Source organism: Cryptotermes secundus, unplaced genomic scaffold (genome assembly GCF_002891405.2).
Source record: "Cryptotermes secundus unplaced genomic scaffold, Csec_1.0 scaffold928, whole genome shotgun sequence".
Lineage (NCBI taxonomy): Eukaryota > Metazoa > Arthropoda > Insecta > Blattodea > Kalotermitidae > Cryptotermes > Cryptotermes secundus.
This window is the reverse complement of record NW_019738362.1, coordinates 291,447-306,667: the sequence shown is the minus strand read 5'-3', so window position 1 is coordinate 306,667 and position 15,221 is coordinate 291,447. Positions and strand designations below refer to the sequence as shown.

The 15,221-nt window shown below is 41.0% G+C and overlaps 1 protein-coding gene across 9 annotated transcripts in view; it reads left to right on the top strand.

The window, feature by feature from the left end:
- Positions 1-942: 942 nt before the first annotated feature.
- LOC111870943 (homeodomain-interacting protein kinase 2) overlaps positions 943-15,221 on the top strand; it is a 36,303-nt gene continuing 22,024 nt past the window's right edge. For 5 of the 9 annotated variants that reach the window (XM_023863610.2, XM_023863607.2, XM_023863605.2 and 2 more), the window contains exons 1-10: positions 943-1,251; positions 2,013-2,330; positions 6,564-6,800; positions 7,147-7,239; positions 9,739-9,957; positions 10,254-10,428; positions 11,224-11,447; positions 12,136-12,327; positions 13,940-14,239; positions 15,003-15,206. In XM_023863610.2, the coding sequence (XP_023719378.1) occupies positions 2,016-2,330; positions 6,564-6,800; positions 7,147-7,239; positions 9,739-9,957; positions 10,254-10,428; positions 11,224-11,447; positions 12,136-12,327; positions 13,940-14,239; positions 15,003-15,206 (1,959 nt within the window). In that variant the 5' untranslated portion in view covers positions 943-1,251; positions 2,013-2,015. The remainder of the gene's footprint in view (positions 1,252-2,012; positions 2,331-6,563; positions 6,801-7,146; positions 7,240-9,738; positions 9,958-10,253; positions 10,429-11,223; positions 11,448-12,135; positions 12,328-13,939; positions 14,240-15,002; positions 15,207-15,221) is intronic. The other 4 variants (XM_023863611.2, XM_023863609.2, XM_023863604.2 and 1 more) reach the window with 3 other exon arrangements.

Below are 15,221 nucleotides of genomic sequence, written 5' to 3'. Positions count from 1 at the left end.
GGCTCTCTGTGAATAAACATCCNCTTATATTTTTCCCTCTACCCTGAAGATGGAGGTGATACGTTCCTCCGAAACGTCGGTTAACACCACACATACACAGTGCCAAATCCCAGAAGACTGCTTTCTTCATCCCGTCACTCGTTGGTCAAAGCACCGCCCATAAGCCAAGATCGTGGCGAAGATATTTTAAATTAGTTATACCAAATTTCGTGAGTTGGACGGATATTGCAGTAGGTGAAAGAAATGCACACCGGGTGTAACTGAATCATGTCTGCCTGCTTTTCCTTAAGAATTGAAAAGAGGCTAAAAAAAACTGGACCATTTCTTAGTTGTAGCCTGTTACTTCATCATGGGAATTTAAACAGCATTCTACTAGTGCACTTTCGGTTAAAATATTTAATTATGGTATTTATATTCACACTCTGAACTAAACCTTGTTTCAGCACGTGTAGTATGAAGGTACTTTTTAATTTCTCCGCAGCTATGACGCAAATGTGCCGAATAGATTTGAGGGATGCATTTCACCGAGTCTAATGCAAGCTTATGTTCTATTTTCACATTCCAAACATAATTTATAAATGACGAATTCATATTTACACAGTCGTCCAAATTCATAACCAGTACACTTCCTTTCTAAAAGAAAAGCGCTGTTCTTTCCGTACAACATAGCTAAAATGCAGAAATAACTTTATTTTCTCTTGTGCTATGTGGTAAGATGGCGTTGCCCTAGAAGTATCATGGACAGCGTCGGAATCGAAATAATTTGAAAATTTGAAATTATAAACAAAAGAACTATACTTAAATGCGGGTTAATGTGAATGAGTTTTTATTCTGAATAATCTGTTCCGCTAAATTATTATTTTTGTATGAAACTAAAAATATTATCAAAAATATTGCGATCCCGATTTCGTTATTTCCCTTCATACCTCTGAATTTCCCGTCTGTGGCCGATGTACGTAATAAGTCGTATTGGATGTATGTGAAAAGGCATGAAGTGAAAACGTCAGAAATAGTGGGTAAATGTTTCGCTTACCCATTCAAAACATCTTTCGTGTAACTGGGGAGTGCATGTATTTGTGTACATGGTTTGTGTGGAGTATCTGAGGCTGCAGTTTTAGTGATATTTGCGGAGGACAGTATCACAAAACGCCCGTCACCATTTCAAGATGGCTGAAATTTGAAGGACCTCTTTGTTCCGGATGTTGTCACTATGATACTGGAGTCCTTCGTGGCGGAACAGGAGAGTGAGAGGTAAACATTAAGCTGTAAATATTTCAGTTATAAATTAGAAGAAAACCATATTTGCTTGTTGACTGTAGTTGGCTTTTCATGTCGCCCTTTCCGGACCCGACATCTTGGGAGAATTGTAGATTATTTTTTACTGGTTTTTAGGTAAAGAAATTCCGTAGAGAAGCTGCAAAGTAACACTGTATTAGGATTAAGATAATGTACATTTACCTTACCTAGTGAATAATGTTTTAGGGAAAGTAGACGTTGGGGGGGCTGACTTTGACAGTTCTGTCATGTTCCTGGAGCAGATTTGGTTGTGTTCTTTTAGGGTTCTGTAGTGGATATATTCGTAAACTCAGAGCTTAAGTTATATTGTAATTATATTGTCGCATGCCTTGAATCCGGAAGGGATACTTCCATTGAAACACAGTGGGTCATTGCATACGAGCAGCCCAAACAACAAAAGCGTTTTCCCCTGAGATGAAAGGACAACAGAGGGTTCGTTGCATAACATCGTCGAAGACGAGGTTATGAAACTCCATCTTCGGCAAGAGACGAGTTCAGTTTCTGTTTGACCTTCGAAGAGTTCAGTCAGTAGTAGTCAGTTTGGCTTTGACTATAGCAGAAGCAGTCATTATGATGCTGAAATTGTGAATAAGTGTACATGTAACTGTAAAAATAAGCGTCCAGTAAAAGAATTTGTTTCGATCCGAAGACAGACGCAATTTATTCGTGTCGTGTCACACAGTAGACACGTTACAATATGTTTGTTCACTTTTCAGCGAATGCATGACATGTTCATCCAATCCCAGCATAGCAGCAATAGCAGTAGCGGGGTGGCGTTGCAACAAGGTCACAAGAAACGCAAGGTGGAACATCAGCAACAGGTTAACTATTCTGGTGGGGATAATCTCTACTCTCTGAATGCTGGCAACGTGGTTAATAACGTGAGTCAGTCGGTGGTGCAGCGCCACGCGCATCGCACTCAGAACACTAACAATAATGTGCAACACAAGAGCCCTAGTGGGGGAATGCCACAACAATTCATACGCGCCTCCACCATAAAGCTCTTGGACACATATCAGCGGTGCGGCCAAAAAGTAAGTTTCATTCCGATTGGACCTCGTATCAGTAGTGATTGAGCGCTGTGACTGGCCTGCAGGCTGTATACAGTTCACATCATGTAGCTGAAAGATAAAATGTAAGTTTGTTTTCTGCTGTAAGACATTATCCTTACTAAAGCTGCAGAACAGATTTCAGATAATGTGTGCTTCTCAGGATGCTGTGAAATTTGTTTGTAAATTTATCTGAGATTCACAGGAAAGAAATTCAGCTAAAGTGTAATTACCGGTTCACACCACATTTAGTACTTTTTCATGGAACACTTTGTGCTGTGGTGATCGTTTCTTTAGGATTTTTAATAAACGGTGGTTTTTACATTAATTATCATTCTAGATTTTTTCATATTGTAAAATGGAAACACAAATTTACATACTCAAAAATCAGATGTATTTACTACTAGAAATTAGACAAGTTTGGTATGTGGATGTATTAATGTGTAATGCTATTAGAATATTTGTGTCATATTTTTAATATTCTCTCTCACTAAAGATGCATTTGCTTGTGTGACCTCTTGCTTCCATTTCTGAGGGACCAGTTACAGTATCCCTCTTTTACTGCATTAAAACACTTTGAGTGATTGATCGTAAGTAAAACATTAAACTCAATGAATTAAAGTGATTTCAAATATGGTCACCAAATATTTGAATCTCTTTAGGATGCAGCCACATAACTCCTGCAATACTTGCTATAGAAGTAATTTTTATTTAAGCTTCCTATACCCAAGAAACAAACCTAACAAAAAAACAGTTTCCCTGTAACAGGCTATGGATGCTTGTAGGGCTCTGATTTTCTAGACAGCTGGCTCACAGATATCAGTGACGATGTCAGCCTTATGTGCCAGGAGCCCTTTACTCCCGGGAAGATTCCTGGTGGTACTCTTTTTATGTTAGAGGCTGAGCCCTGCGGCCAGAAAGATTAGGTCAATTGAAAAATCCAGTGCCCCCATCGGAAACGGAAATCATGAACTTCCGGCTTGTAGCATTGTGCCCCCCCTAAATAAACCTAATCTCTTACTAAGTTGAGTAATAAACTGCATTGACTGTTCTGGCATCTGTCAGAAAGTCTACATGGATAACCCCCTGCCAGCCCCAGAAGAACGTTGCCATCACTTTTCCTGCTGAACAGTTCCTCCGCGCTCTCTTGGGTTTGGGAGAACTGGTATGCTGCCACTCGCATGATGACTGCTGGGACTCGGGAATGAAGTAGTGCACCCACGTTTCATCAGTGGTCACTATAGACTTCAAAAGTGCATCACCATCGTCTTCAAACTGCTGTAGGAGACGACTGGGAGCTTGCATGCGTGCCATTTTGTTCACGTCTGTCAAAGTGCGTGGTACCCACCGTACATTCACCTTGTGATAGTGCAGGTGGTATTTCACGATGTCTTCTACACTACGAACACTGATGGACAGCGTTGATCCAAATTCCTTGATAGCGATGTACCTATTCTCACGAATAAGTGTGTCTGCACGATCAGTGTTTGGCTCGGTGACGGATGTTCGCGGCCGACGATCATGCGGTTCATTCTCCATGCGCTCTCTCTGCCCTGTCTGAAGCACTTACACACTCAAACACACGGGTCTGTGAGAGACACTCTTCCCCATACTGTTGTTGAAGTCTGTGGTGAATTTCAGCAGACGGGACTTTTCTCTAATGGGGAATTTGATCACAGTGCATTGTTCCACGCTCTGCCGTATCTTCTGTTTGCTCATCACTCTAGCAACTCCCAGACAGGACTGAACAGGTTCTAACCCGAACAGGAGGGAGGGTGAAGGTTGTGGCTTCACTCTCTCAAGGTCACACAGCTGCTGTGCAGTGCGGCTTGTTTACACACAAATCAGTCCTGGTCATATTTGAACCACCTTGTACATGTAAAATGAGCATCTGTGAATCATCCACTTTGACTTGGGCAGATACCTTCTTTCTCACCCGTACATGTACATTACATCCAGCTGTGATTGTAATGAACTGGTACAAAGTACCATCTGTTTCCAGTTTCACACATAGAAACCTGAAGGTTGTGAATGGCCCCATGTGATGAGAGCTTGGATTCTAATAGTGGTGAGGAAGAAGGGAAAGTGTAGACATAATGTTGCAGTTTTGACTCATACTGTAGTAACACAACTGAACCTAACTAATGTCATACTTACTCACACGGTTTATACAGTAGTGCTTTTCTTTGTTCCATTGCTTAATAAAAGCGTTTATGCTCTTTCTGATAGTATTCTTATTAGGGAGAACTCCTTCCTCTTTGTTGCTCTAATGGGCCCATTGGAAACCATCACTCTTGTTGTCATGTGGCGTAAGTTGTGTCCTGAGGACCCTTGTAACTGCTTGAGAGAGTATTTTCTGCTCTTGAAGGAGCTAGAGAAAATTCTTCTTCATTTCAGCCATGTCTCCTGGCAGGTGGGTGTTGATAACAGTACAAGTAGCGTGGAGCGAACATTGTGCGGTACACTTGCTGCTGGATGTGTTTCATATTTATGCTACAGTGTGAAGTCTTCATTCACATGTTCAGCTTTGAAAGGTGTGCTTTCTGATCTTTGCATCATGTAATATGCAGCAAGTACCCATGTGATTAAGCAGTTGGTCTCTGTAGCGGCTGAGGCTCGTTTCAGCTAACAAAATGATTACGCTGGAGAGAAATAGGCTGCTCCTGAACTGTTGAGCTGTTGATTTCAATGTGCCTTTCGAATACACTCTCTTCTAACTTTATTTCTGTAATATAATTTTCATTGTCCTGTCTGGAGTGTTAAATACAGTTTGTATAGATTGTGAGACATCACAGCATAATGGTGTTTTACAAAAAAGAATGTTTGCGCAGAATTTACTTTGCAGCTAACAGTCTGTCATAGTCAGAAGGCATACAGTTTGAATTGAAGCCAGAAGACCAGCGGGTCTGATCAATTCTGTTAGATCGCATTGCAATGACTGTCAGAAGTACTAAACCACTAACTCCATGACTACTTGACTTCTATCCTGAGCCACATGAATCCATTCTAGACCCGAACATCCCATTTTCTTGAGATCGTATTATGCTTCCATCTAGCTTAGGTCTCATCATTTCAGGATTTCTAATCAGATATTTTCATGCCTGGTTCTCATTTCTCCCATGCATGCTACATGCCCAGCCCATATTATCCTTGATTCGAACACCTTGATAATACCTGATGAAGAGTACAAATTATGAAATTCTTTGTTGCACACTGACCTCCTCTGTGGTCTAGTGGTCAGCCTTCCTGGCTACAGAGCCAGAGGTCCGAGTTCGATTCCCGGCGCTAGTGCGTCTGGAATGGATTCCACTCAGCCTCGTGATGATAATTGAGGAGCTATTTCAACGAATTAGTGGCTCCGGTCTAGAAAACCGAAATTAACGGCTGTGGGGATGCGTTGCGCTGACCACGCGACACCCTCTATCTACAAAAGTTGGCACTAAACTTCGCTGACAAGTGGCCGTCGCTCGGTCGGTAGTTCGTTTGTGAACTAAAATCATGGAGTTTTTGTTGCACACTTCTCTCCACCCCCCTGTTGTCACATAGGCAAAGGGGGTTTATTAGCGCGCTCTGTTATGATTTGGTCCTGCATTCTGGTCATAGGCTATCACATACAGCTTCAACTGTAAACTGGCTACTGGCTTTTCTGTAACATTTCCAGCATTATCAATTGTAAAAAAATTGTGATTTCTGGTGTTCAGGTGATAACAAAAATTTTGAGGACTAGATGGCAGGCATGGTGGGTAAAAAACGAAAGATATTTGCAACATCCTCACGAAGGCATTTATGTACTGATATGTTTTGTTTACCGTACTTGGAATATTCTGTGGAAAAGAAGTGTTAGTAATAGAAGTTCAGCAAATATAACCAGATGTAATGAGAGAAAATATCTTTTTATGTTGTTTGAGCTGCTATCTATAACCACTGTAGGTCGCGGTGCAAGGGCCGAGAAGGCCTACCCTTCATACAATACATTAATGTTCCTCGGCATGGGCTCTTTGGCTGTCATGTAATATTTCTTACTCTACCTGCTGTATGTACACAGTACAGTCTTGAAGTCATGCTTTGGCTGCTTTAGAATATCCATTCATACACTCTTGCTCTTAGAATGTGAACATTATATTGGTATCTGTTCTGTAGTTTTTACTGTTTGTGATATGCAGGTTTTTAACGTGAGACATGCTTGCTTACTGGGAATTAATAATTGTGTACATACAGAGGAAATCGTGCGAGCGTGAGGGTAATGGTGGTAGTGGCGGTACAGATACTACTACTACAGGAGCGCACACCACAGCAGCCAACACGACGTCTCACAGTAAGGCAGCCGCCGGCCCGGCGCCTCAGGGCTCCTCAAGTGCCGATGGTGACTATCAGCTAGTTCAACACGAAGTCCTGTATTCCATGACGACACAGTACGAAGTACTGGAGTTCTTGGGCAGAGGAACCTTTGGTCAGGTAATTGACTTTGGCCCTTTGTGTTTTAACCATTGAAAGTCAGGTCCCATTCAAAATTTTGGTTTCTCACTTCGTAATTGGACTGCTTTTGTTGTGGCCACAGAGCTTCATCTTCTTTTGGTTTTCTGTTAGGCTACTTTTCCTTAGTCAAAAGGCACCAAGGTGCATTGCCTACAGGGCTGGGATGAAGGTAAGAAGGGTGAAATTTTCTGGTAAAGCTGGATTGTCTCTATTAACAACTTCTTCTCTGAAAATGAACCCTACTTTTCTGTTCTCTGTTACCCCATCATAATTTACCCCTTCCTCCATGAGTTGAAAATAATAGTGATGTTTTAATTTTTTTTAGGTTGTGAAGTGCTGGAAGAAAGGCACAAATGAGATTGTTGCAATCAAGATTCTTAAAAACCATCCCTCCTATGCTCGACAAGGACAGATTGAGGTAAGTTCAGTGCACTTTAAAATATCAGTGTTGTCCTTTAATAATTTTAACACACAAAGAGGACCAGATTCCCACTACAAGTGTCCTTCAGTTTACATAGGTAATTTGTTCCATGAAAACTATTTTAAGGTAAAAATTTGTAAACTGAAAATAACATTCCCATAACTTTACTTGTAAAAGTTGCTGACAACTCATTTATGAGTGCCAGACAAATGATGCAGTATTTATAAATATACATTTTAGGAAATAAGCATTCAAATAAGAATAGTATTACTAGTTTATGATTTTGTGACATGAGGGGCTGAGACCAGAAAAGTGAGCAAGAAGAGGTGGCTGTTGCTAGGTAACTGCACGGTAACTGCCTCTCTACCACAACAAATGCACATGCTACAATAGAGGGGCTTTTGGGCCATTGGTAGGCAATGCAGTACTTTCTATGCAGTCTGTGCCAAGATTGTAATGAATCAATCATGAGTTAAGATTTGGAGTAATGGGGTTAGCTGCGAGACAGTCGCCAGCCAGCAAGGACAGGAGCTGTTGATGAACATCGAAACTGAACCATGACCTAGCAAGGGCTAGTGAAGATGAACTGAGAAGAATTAGTATATTCTATAGTGAATTGTAACGAATATAGATTAGTGAAGGCAGTTACTAGTTATGAGTTACAAATGTTCAGTAAATCCAGTTACTAATCTAGGCCCCATGTATAGTCACCGAATTGTGACAGTATGTATTGTTGCAAATAAAACTTGTTTATTCACATATATTTTTTCGTAGCTGGTGCAGTGCAACAATGCAGCTTGTAACCAAGCTATGTTGTGTATGTATGAGGTGGTATCAGAACGTTCCCGGACTGTTATTATTGTAACTACCCTGGTGAAAGAAGATGAGTGGGGAGGTCAAGGTCACACTTCCGCAAGCCTATTGCATCAGTCTGTCATGTGGCACTGAGCTGTGAACACACATTGTTTTTACACAAGTGCTTTTTCGACTTCGTGTTTCGTTTTGTCTGTGATGGATGGCAAACTCAAGCAACATGTCTGCATCAAGTCTTGCGTGAAGCTTGGTAAATCCGCTACCAAAACCCTTAAAATGCTTTGTGCGGCTTTGGGAGAACATTCTTTAAGCTGGACAGTGTTTTTTGAATGGTATTTATGTTTCAAGGCCAGTCAAGTGTCAGTTGAAGATTACAAACTTTCAGGGTAACCAAGCACCAGCAAAACGACAGAAATTGTTGGAAAAATTTGAGATTGTTCACTGTCAATTTGTTCCTCCAAACTATGGTCAACTCCGGGGCTGCACCACAGCTCAAGTTGTTAGTCGCTGGCCTCCCACCATGGCAGCCCGCGTTCGATCCTGGGTCTGGTGAAGTGGGATTTGTGGTGGACAAAGTGGCGCTGGGGCAGGTTTTCTCCGAGGGCTTCGGTTTCCCCTGCGAATCTTCATTCCACCAATTGCTCCACAATCACCCTCACCTATCATCTGGGGCTGGTGCAGTAGGCCAGAAGTGGCCGCAGTACAAGGGACTTAGTCCCACCCCACTAGCAGTAAAAAAATAATGGTCAGCTCCCACTTTTACTGTGACATTTTGAGACACATGAGAGAAAATGTGCAACAAAAAAGACCAGAACTTTGGCACAACCACAACTGGCTCCATCATGACAACGCACATGCCCACACTTCCCTGAAAACCACAGAGTTTGTGACTAACAACAATGTGGTTATCATTTCGTCTTCCATACTTGCCAGACTCAGCCCTGTTTGATTTCACGTAGTTTCCCAAATTAAAAATGAAACTGAAGGGATGATGTTTGGAAACAGTGCCTGACGTCCAAAGGGATTTGCAAGTGGTACTTAACAGCATTAAGGAAAATGACTTGCACGGTGCTTTTGAAGCATAGAGAAAACGATGACATCACTGTATACATTCCCAAGGAGACTATTTTGAAGGGTGTGGCAGCCAAAATTGAGTGAGTTAAGCCAACATTTCTTTTTTGACCTAGTCCAGGAACTTTCTGATACACCTCGTATTTCTCCACCTTAACAAAAAAAAATCTTTTAAGTTGTTCATTGTATAAAAAATGAAGTGCATTAGGTAAAAAATGGGTACAGATTAACATGTTTCAGTGTAGCAGAAATTTTTAAATGAAAAGTTTGTAAATTGAGGGATAAATATATTGCTTCCCATTGAATGTTATGAATGGACGTCCATTTTGTTAATGCTGTGAAGTTCTGTTTCCAACATCCCTCATACAGATGCCATGGGAGAGCAATCTGAAATGGACAACTCTCTTAATATGTATGTCTGAAGGCAGTAAATGAGGAATTAATTACTTGCATACATTCAGCAGTGATTTTAATAGATACAGTGATGCTTGTAGCAAGACGAGCATTTCAAAGTTCTGTTTCATGGTAACTAAGTAACCTTGCTAGTTTCCTTAGCACCATTACTAGGAATTTAGTCAGTTTAATGCATAATTGTGATTGATTTGGTTTTAGGTTAGCATCTTGTCACGTCTTAGCCAGGAAAATGCTGATGAATTCAATTTTGTCCGAGCATATGAGTGCTTCCAGCATAAGAACCACACCTGTCTGGTGTTTGAGATGCTGGAACAAAATTTGTATGACTTTCTCAAACAGAACAAGTTCAGCCCACTGCCACTCAAATATATTAGACCAATCCTTCAGCAGGTCTTGACTGCGCTTCTGAAACTTAAGGTGAGCATGAAGTAAATGTTTTTTCTGATGTGAAGCAGGTGGTGAAAATTCAGATCTGTGAAGAACTCACACTTTGGGTTTTCACAGTGAAGAATGTAATTCTGCTGGTTCATGACATCGTGTAGTCAGGGTAAGTGTTGCCTAGGAACATGCTTCCACAATCTTCATTGTAGAAGTCTACTGTGTCATATGGATAGAGTATGTTCCTCTGATGTATTGGTATCGACCTGCTGATCCAGAAGACAAGTTATGCGCTTGATGAAAGAATGAAACATGCCTTTGTTTTTTGTTTCCAGCAACTGGGTTTGATTCATGCTGACCTGAAACCAGAGAACATCATGTTAGTTGATCCAGTAAGGCAGCCATACCGAGTCAAAGTGATTGACTTTGGCAGTGCGTCCCATGTCAGTAAAGCTGTCTGCAATACATACTTACAGAGTCGGTACTACAGAGCTCCTGAGATTATTCTCGGTGTGTAAAGCATGTGTATTTTATTTTATGTTTCCACTTTTGAACTGAAAGCACCTGTGCTTGTTGCATACAGCATTTGCTGTGACTTGCAATGCTAGCCCAAGATATTGGGGCTATGAAGGAGTGTTCAGGCAGTGTCCTTCACATTCTGCATTGTTCTTGCTGCAGTGCTATGCAGTTGACTGTCAAGCGTTGTCTGTGATAATCATTTTTAAATTTCATGTAGTTGCTTGTGCCTTGATTCTCCTTTTTACTGCACAGTGCCAACATTGTTGTTATGGAATACCAGGCTTATCATGGCTGCTACATGGGTTAGTGTGTATTGTTATTTTCTTATTTCAGCTCATGATATAATGACCTATGGTCTTCGGTTTACTGTGTAAAACTTCGGTAGAGTTTTGGAAATATTTTTTTTGTAGTCGGGGTTAATGCACTGTCATTAGCTAGGCTATACAGTGTCAATTGTAGGGTGACAAGTGACATGGAAAGTACTTGGAAGAAAGCGGGCATGACCTAATTGAGGTACTATCCCAGCATTTTGTTGGAGAGGTTGAAGAAAATGTCAGAATACATGGTGTCTTTGCCAAGATTCAAATTGAGCACCTCCCAGATACAAGTATAAAAGTATTATTGTTAGCCATTTATGAATAAGTAGTGGTAAATTTCTGTGAGATTGCTGTGCGGTTGATATGTATGTCTGGTTAAAGTGTAATTTTGAGCTTTCTGGATGCTGAAAAACAGCTTAGCTGTTACACCAGTGGCACATTGGAAATACTATTGACTTGTGGTTTGCAGGTCTGCCCTTCTGTGAAGCTATTGACATGTGGTCGCTGGGTTGTGTGGTGGCAGAACTGTTCCTTGGCTGGCCCCTCTACCCTGGCTCTTCAGAGTATGATCAGATTCGATACATCAGTCAGACACAAGGCCTTCCGACAGAACACATGCTTAATAATGCATCAAAAACAACAAAGTTCTTCTACAGGGATATGGACAGTACATACCCGTTTTGGAGGTTAAAGGTATGTTATTGCGATGGGGCTTGGGGGGGTGGACTGTCTTCCTTAAATGCCAAGAAAATAACCCATGTCTCTCAGCTCTACCATTCATGATTATCCTTAGATTTTGTTGAATGCATCAGTCTCAAGGAGTGTCTTGACATAGACTTCGCTTATAACACGTTAGTTCTGAGTATCAGAGGTTGCATTTCCCATTTCCTTAGGCAGAATGTCCCCCCAACCACAAGGCAGTTACATCATGGGATACCCAGTGGTCAGATATGCAGTATGAAAAGCAAAAGTTTACCAGAAACTGGACATCTTTGCCCTAGTTTTCAGCCTCTTATATGTAGCGATTTATGTGTTGCTTATCTGAAGAGTGCGGAACATTTTTTAGCCTTCCTTTGTTCAGATCTGAAGAAAGTTTCAATATGCATCATTTTATATAATTTTTGTTGTAATATTCTTATGTTCTGATGCTCATTTTTTTATATAGGATTTGAGTCTTTCATTTTGAGTATGCAGTGAAGTGTGCAAAAGTGAAGTTGCTCTCTCTGTTGGGGTGTTAGTGTTGGAGGCAGAGACGTGTTTAGAGATGTGTATTGACTCCATTTTAAATGACTTATCATGTGAGAAGACTTAAGTGCACATTTTTACCCTGAGAGTTGTATGTATGTACTGCTTCACTGTTCTGTTTTGCTTGTTTGATCAGACCCCAGAAGAACATGAAGCAGAGACTGGTATCAAGTCAAAGGAGGCCAGGAAGTACATCTTCAACTGTCTGGATGACATTGGTCAGGTGAATGTGCCGACAGATCTGGAAGGAGGGGAACTGCTTGCAGAGAAGGCAGATCGGCGAGAGTTCATTGATCTGCTGAAAAGAATGCTGACAATGGACCAGGTAGCAATATTTATGTCACTCTAGATAATTTGTACTCAACAAAAACTTACAATTTCCCTGTGTACTTATATTGGAACTTTGTGCAGATTTTTCTGTACAAATGGAGACATGTTCCATGATACGCCTTTCCGCACCTAAGTTGGTACAAGGACATGCATATTCACAGATGTACTGTTTTCTTTCATTGTGCTCATGATGCACTGCCCTTTGTTTGGAATTGGCAGTGATACATTTGTCATTCTACCCTTCTTGATATTTAAATGCATGGGTGCAGGACCACTTATCAGGGGACTGTGTGCTTATGCATGTCACATGTGGCCTATTGCTCATCTTTATTATGCCTTCAGAATCACTTGTTAGGTTTTGATTAGTTCTACTTTATAGTTCCTGGCTTGAGTATTTGTAAAGTATGAATTTGGGTTGTCAACTAATGACTGCTACGGTGGGGTTGCACGAATGAGGTTGTTCAAAATGTAACCCTTGTGTGTTCTGCCATGCTTAGCAACATCTAGAAAGCACTAAATGCTGTAGATTCAAATTAGACAAAGATGTCGGGGCTGGAGTTGTTCTAGCAGCAGTGAAAGGGAGATCTTTTGGCTTGTGCATCAGTGGGATGCCTCCTTCAGTGCATGTGAGAACAGTTTTTAACAGCCTCAGTTCCTTTGCCCAGAAGAGTCCCAGAGTGGATTTTGTTTGAACCGTATATATATTTTTTATATGTAAAAACCTTCAAATGCAACACCTTTGCCAGTAATAATTTCTTTATATGCGGTTTATTTTTTATCAGTGCTTTCCCCAGCCAGCATCAAATGACAGTGAATAGTGAATAATGAATTTGAAACAGTGAGAGAAGTGGTTAATTTTTTTTAATGCTAGTAGGGTGGGACTAAGTCCCTTGTACTACAGCCACTTCTGGCCTACTGTACCAGCCCCAGTTGATAGGTGAGGGTGATTGTGGAGCAATTGGTGGAATGAAGATTGACAAGGGAAACCGAAGTACTCGGAGAAAACCTGCCCCAGCGCCACTTTTTCCACCACAGATCCCACTTGACCAGACCCAGAATCGAACCCGGGCTGCTGCGGTGGGAAGCCAGCAACTAACCGCTTGAGCTATGGTGCAGCTAAGTGGTTAATTTTAGATTTTGTCGTGGGATTTGTCTGGATGGACTGAGGAAAATCATGAGGAATGTGGGTCAGGGTAATATGTCTCTAGGCTGAGACTTGAACCTGGGACCTTCCAAATACATAACCAGGTGCCAATCATTTGATTGCAGTGTGTTATTTTGTGGTTGTATCCTTGTGGGTTATAGATTGATTTACTGCAAAAAAGACACTGGTAATTCTTGCATGAGTATTGATTTCTGAGGCACCTTTCATTTTTGTTAATGTGCAGTTTCAGATGATCTGGTAATTCCTTAGCATGAATTGTGGAAAGGTTCAGTATTGCAACAGCAGATGCTTGCCAAATTCTGTCATGCATCATCTGATTCTATTCACTGGGTTACTTAATATATATGCAACATTTGTTAAATCAGGGGTGAGAATATTGCATTTGAAAATGTGAATTTACATTACTTATGACCCTGTGTATAATACTGTATTATTATTCCTTCAGGAAAGACGTATTACTCCTGGTGAAGCACTGAATCACGCTTTTGTGACATTGGCTCATCTGGTGGATTATGCACACTGTAACAATGTGAAGGCTAGCGTTCAGATGATGGAGGTGTGTCGACGGAATGGTTACAACAACTCAGGTTCCAGTTCTCATCACCAGGCAGCACAACAGGCACCACCTCTTGTTGCCAACTTTGTCCCAAGTTCCAATGGAAATGTCACATTAACATTCAACAATCAGCTGACGAATCAGGTACAACGCCTGGTCAGAGAGAGAGCTACCACCTATGACAACCTGGTTCGTTATTTTCAAGCTTTTTATGCTCTTGAGTTTGATTTGTTAGTTGTAATTTTGTTTATTCATTACATTAGTTTTATTTGCTAAGTTTTTTGGTTTGTTAAATACACTGCCATCCGTCCAGCTCCTGCTGTGGTCTGAAACTCTTTTACATTCTGATGTTTCCATTTTTTAAGTGGTGAACTGCTTTCAAAAACTTTTGTAACATATGTATGTATTTGGCACCGTGTAGATCTACACAGTGCCACATCCCAGAAGACTGCTTTCTTCATTGTCACTGCCGTGAAAACCTCAAATCTTACATTTTGTAACATACTTTTTTTCTGCTGTTCCATTGTGTGTAATACAAGGACAATGTTAGTTCACTTTTCTCGTCAGACTTTAAAGACACATATCAGATGGTGCGCTCATATTAGTGCTGTTTATGCTCAAGAATAAGGCAGGGTTTTGGGGCTACAAAATAAGTTAAAACTCGTTTGTTTGGACATGAAATCCTAAACAATATGAAGTTGTTCTTGTCAGTCATTATGCAGTATAGTGACTGGGTTGTGTTGAGGTGTTGAAGAAAGTGTGTCAACACAAGACAGGTAAAATTTTAACTTGAAAACTGTGAAAGATGAAACAGTTTTAGTTTGTGGTCACGAATATTGAAGTCTTTTTACTTTGAAGGAAAATTAAAATTTGATTCCTTGCAGTTGCAGTTAGACTAAAGCGTAATACATGGAACTTTAAAATAATGTACATAATATTTACAATTGTGCAGTATCAGCTTTACAATGGTCGATCTGTGGCCCGTCAGTATACAGGAGCTACTCGGGCCGACCCATTCCACCAGCATCAGCTGGTTTCTTCTATCCTGTGCCCACCAGGCTACCAAGGAATGGGCTCACCTGCGAAACATGTGACAGTAGTGGCTCAGCAGCCTCCACCCCAGCTGCAGATCCAGCCTCCAATCATATCACAGCAGGTGAAGTCCATTATA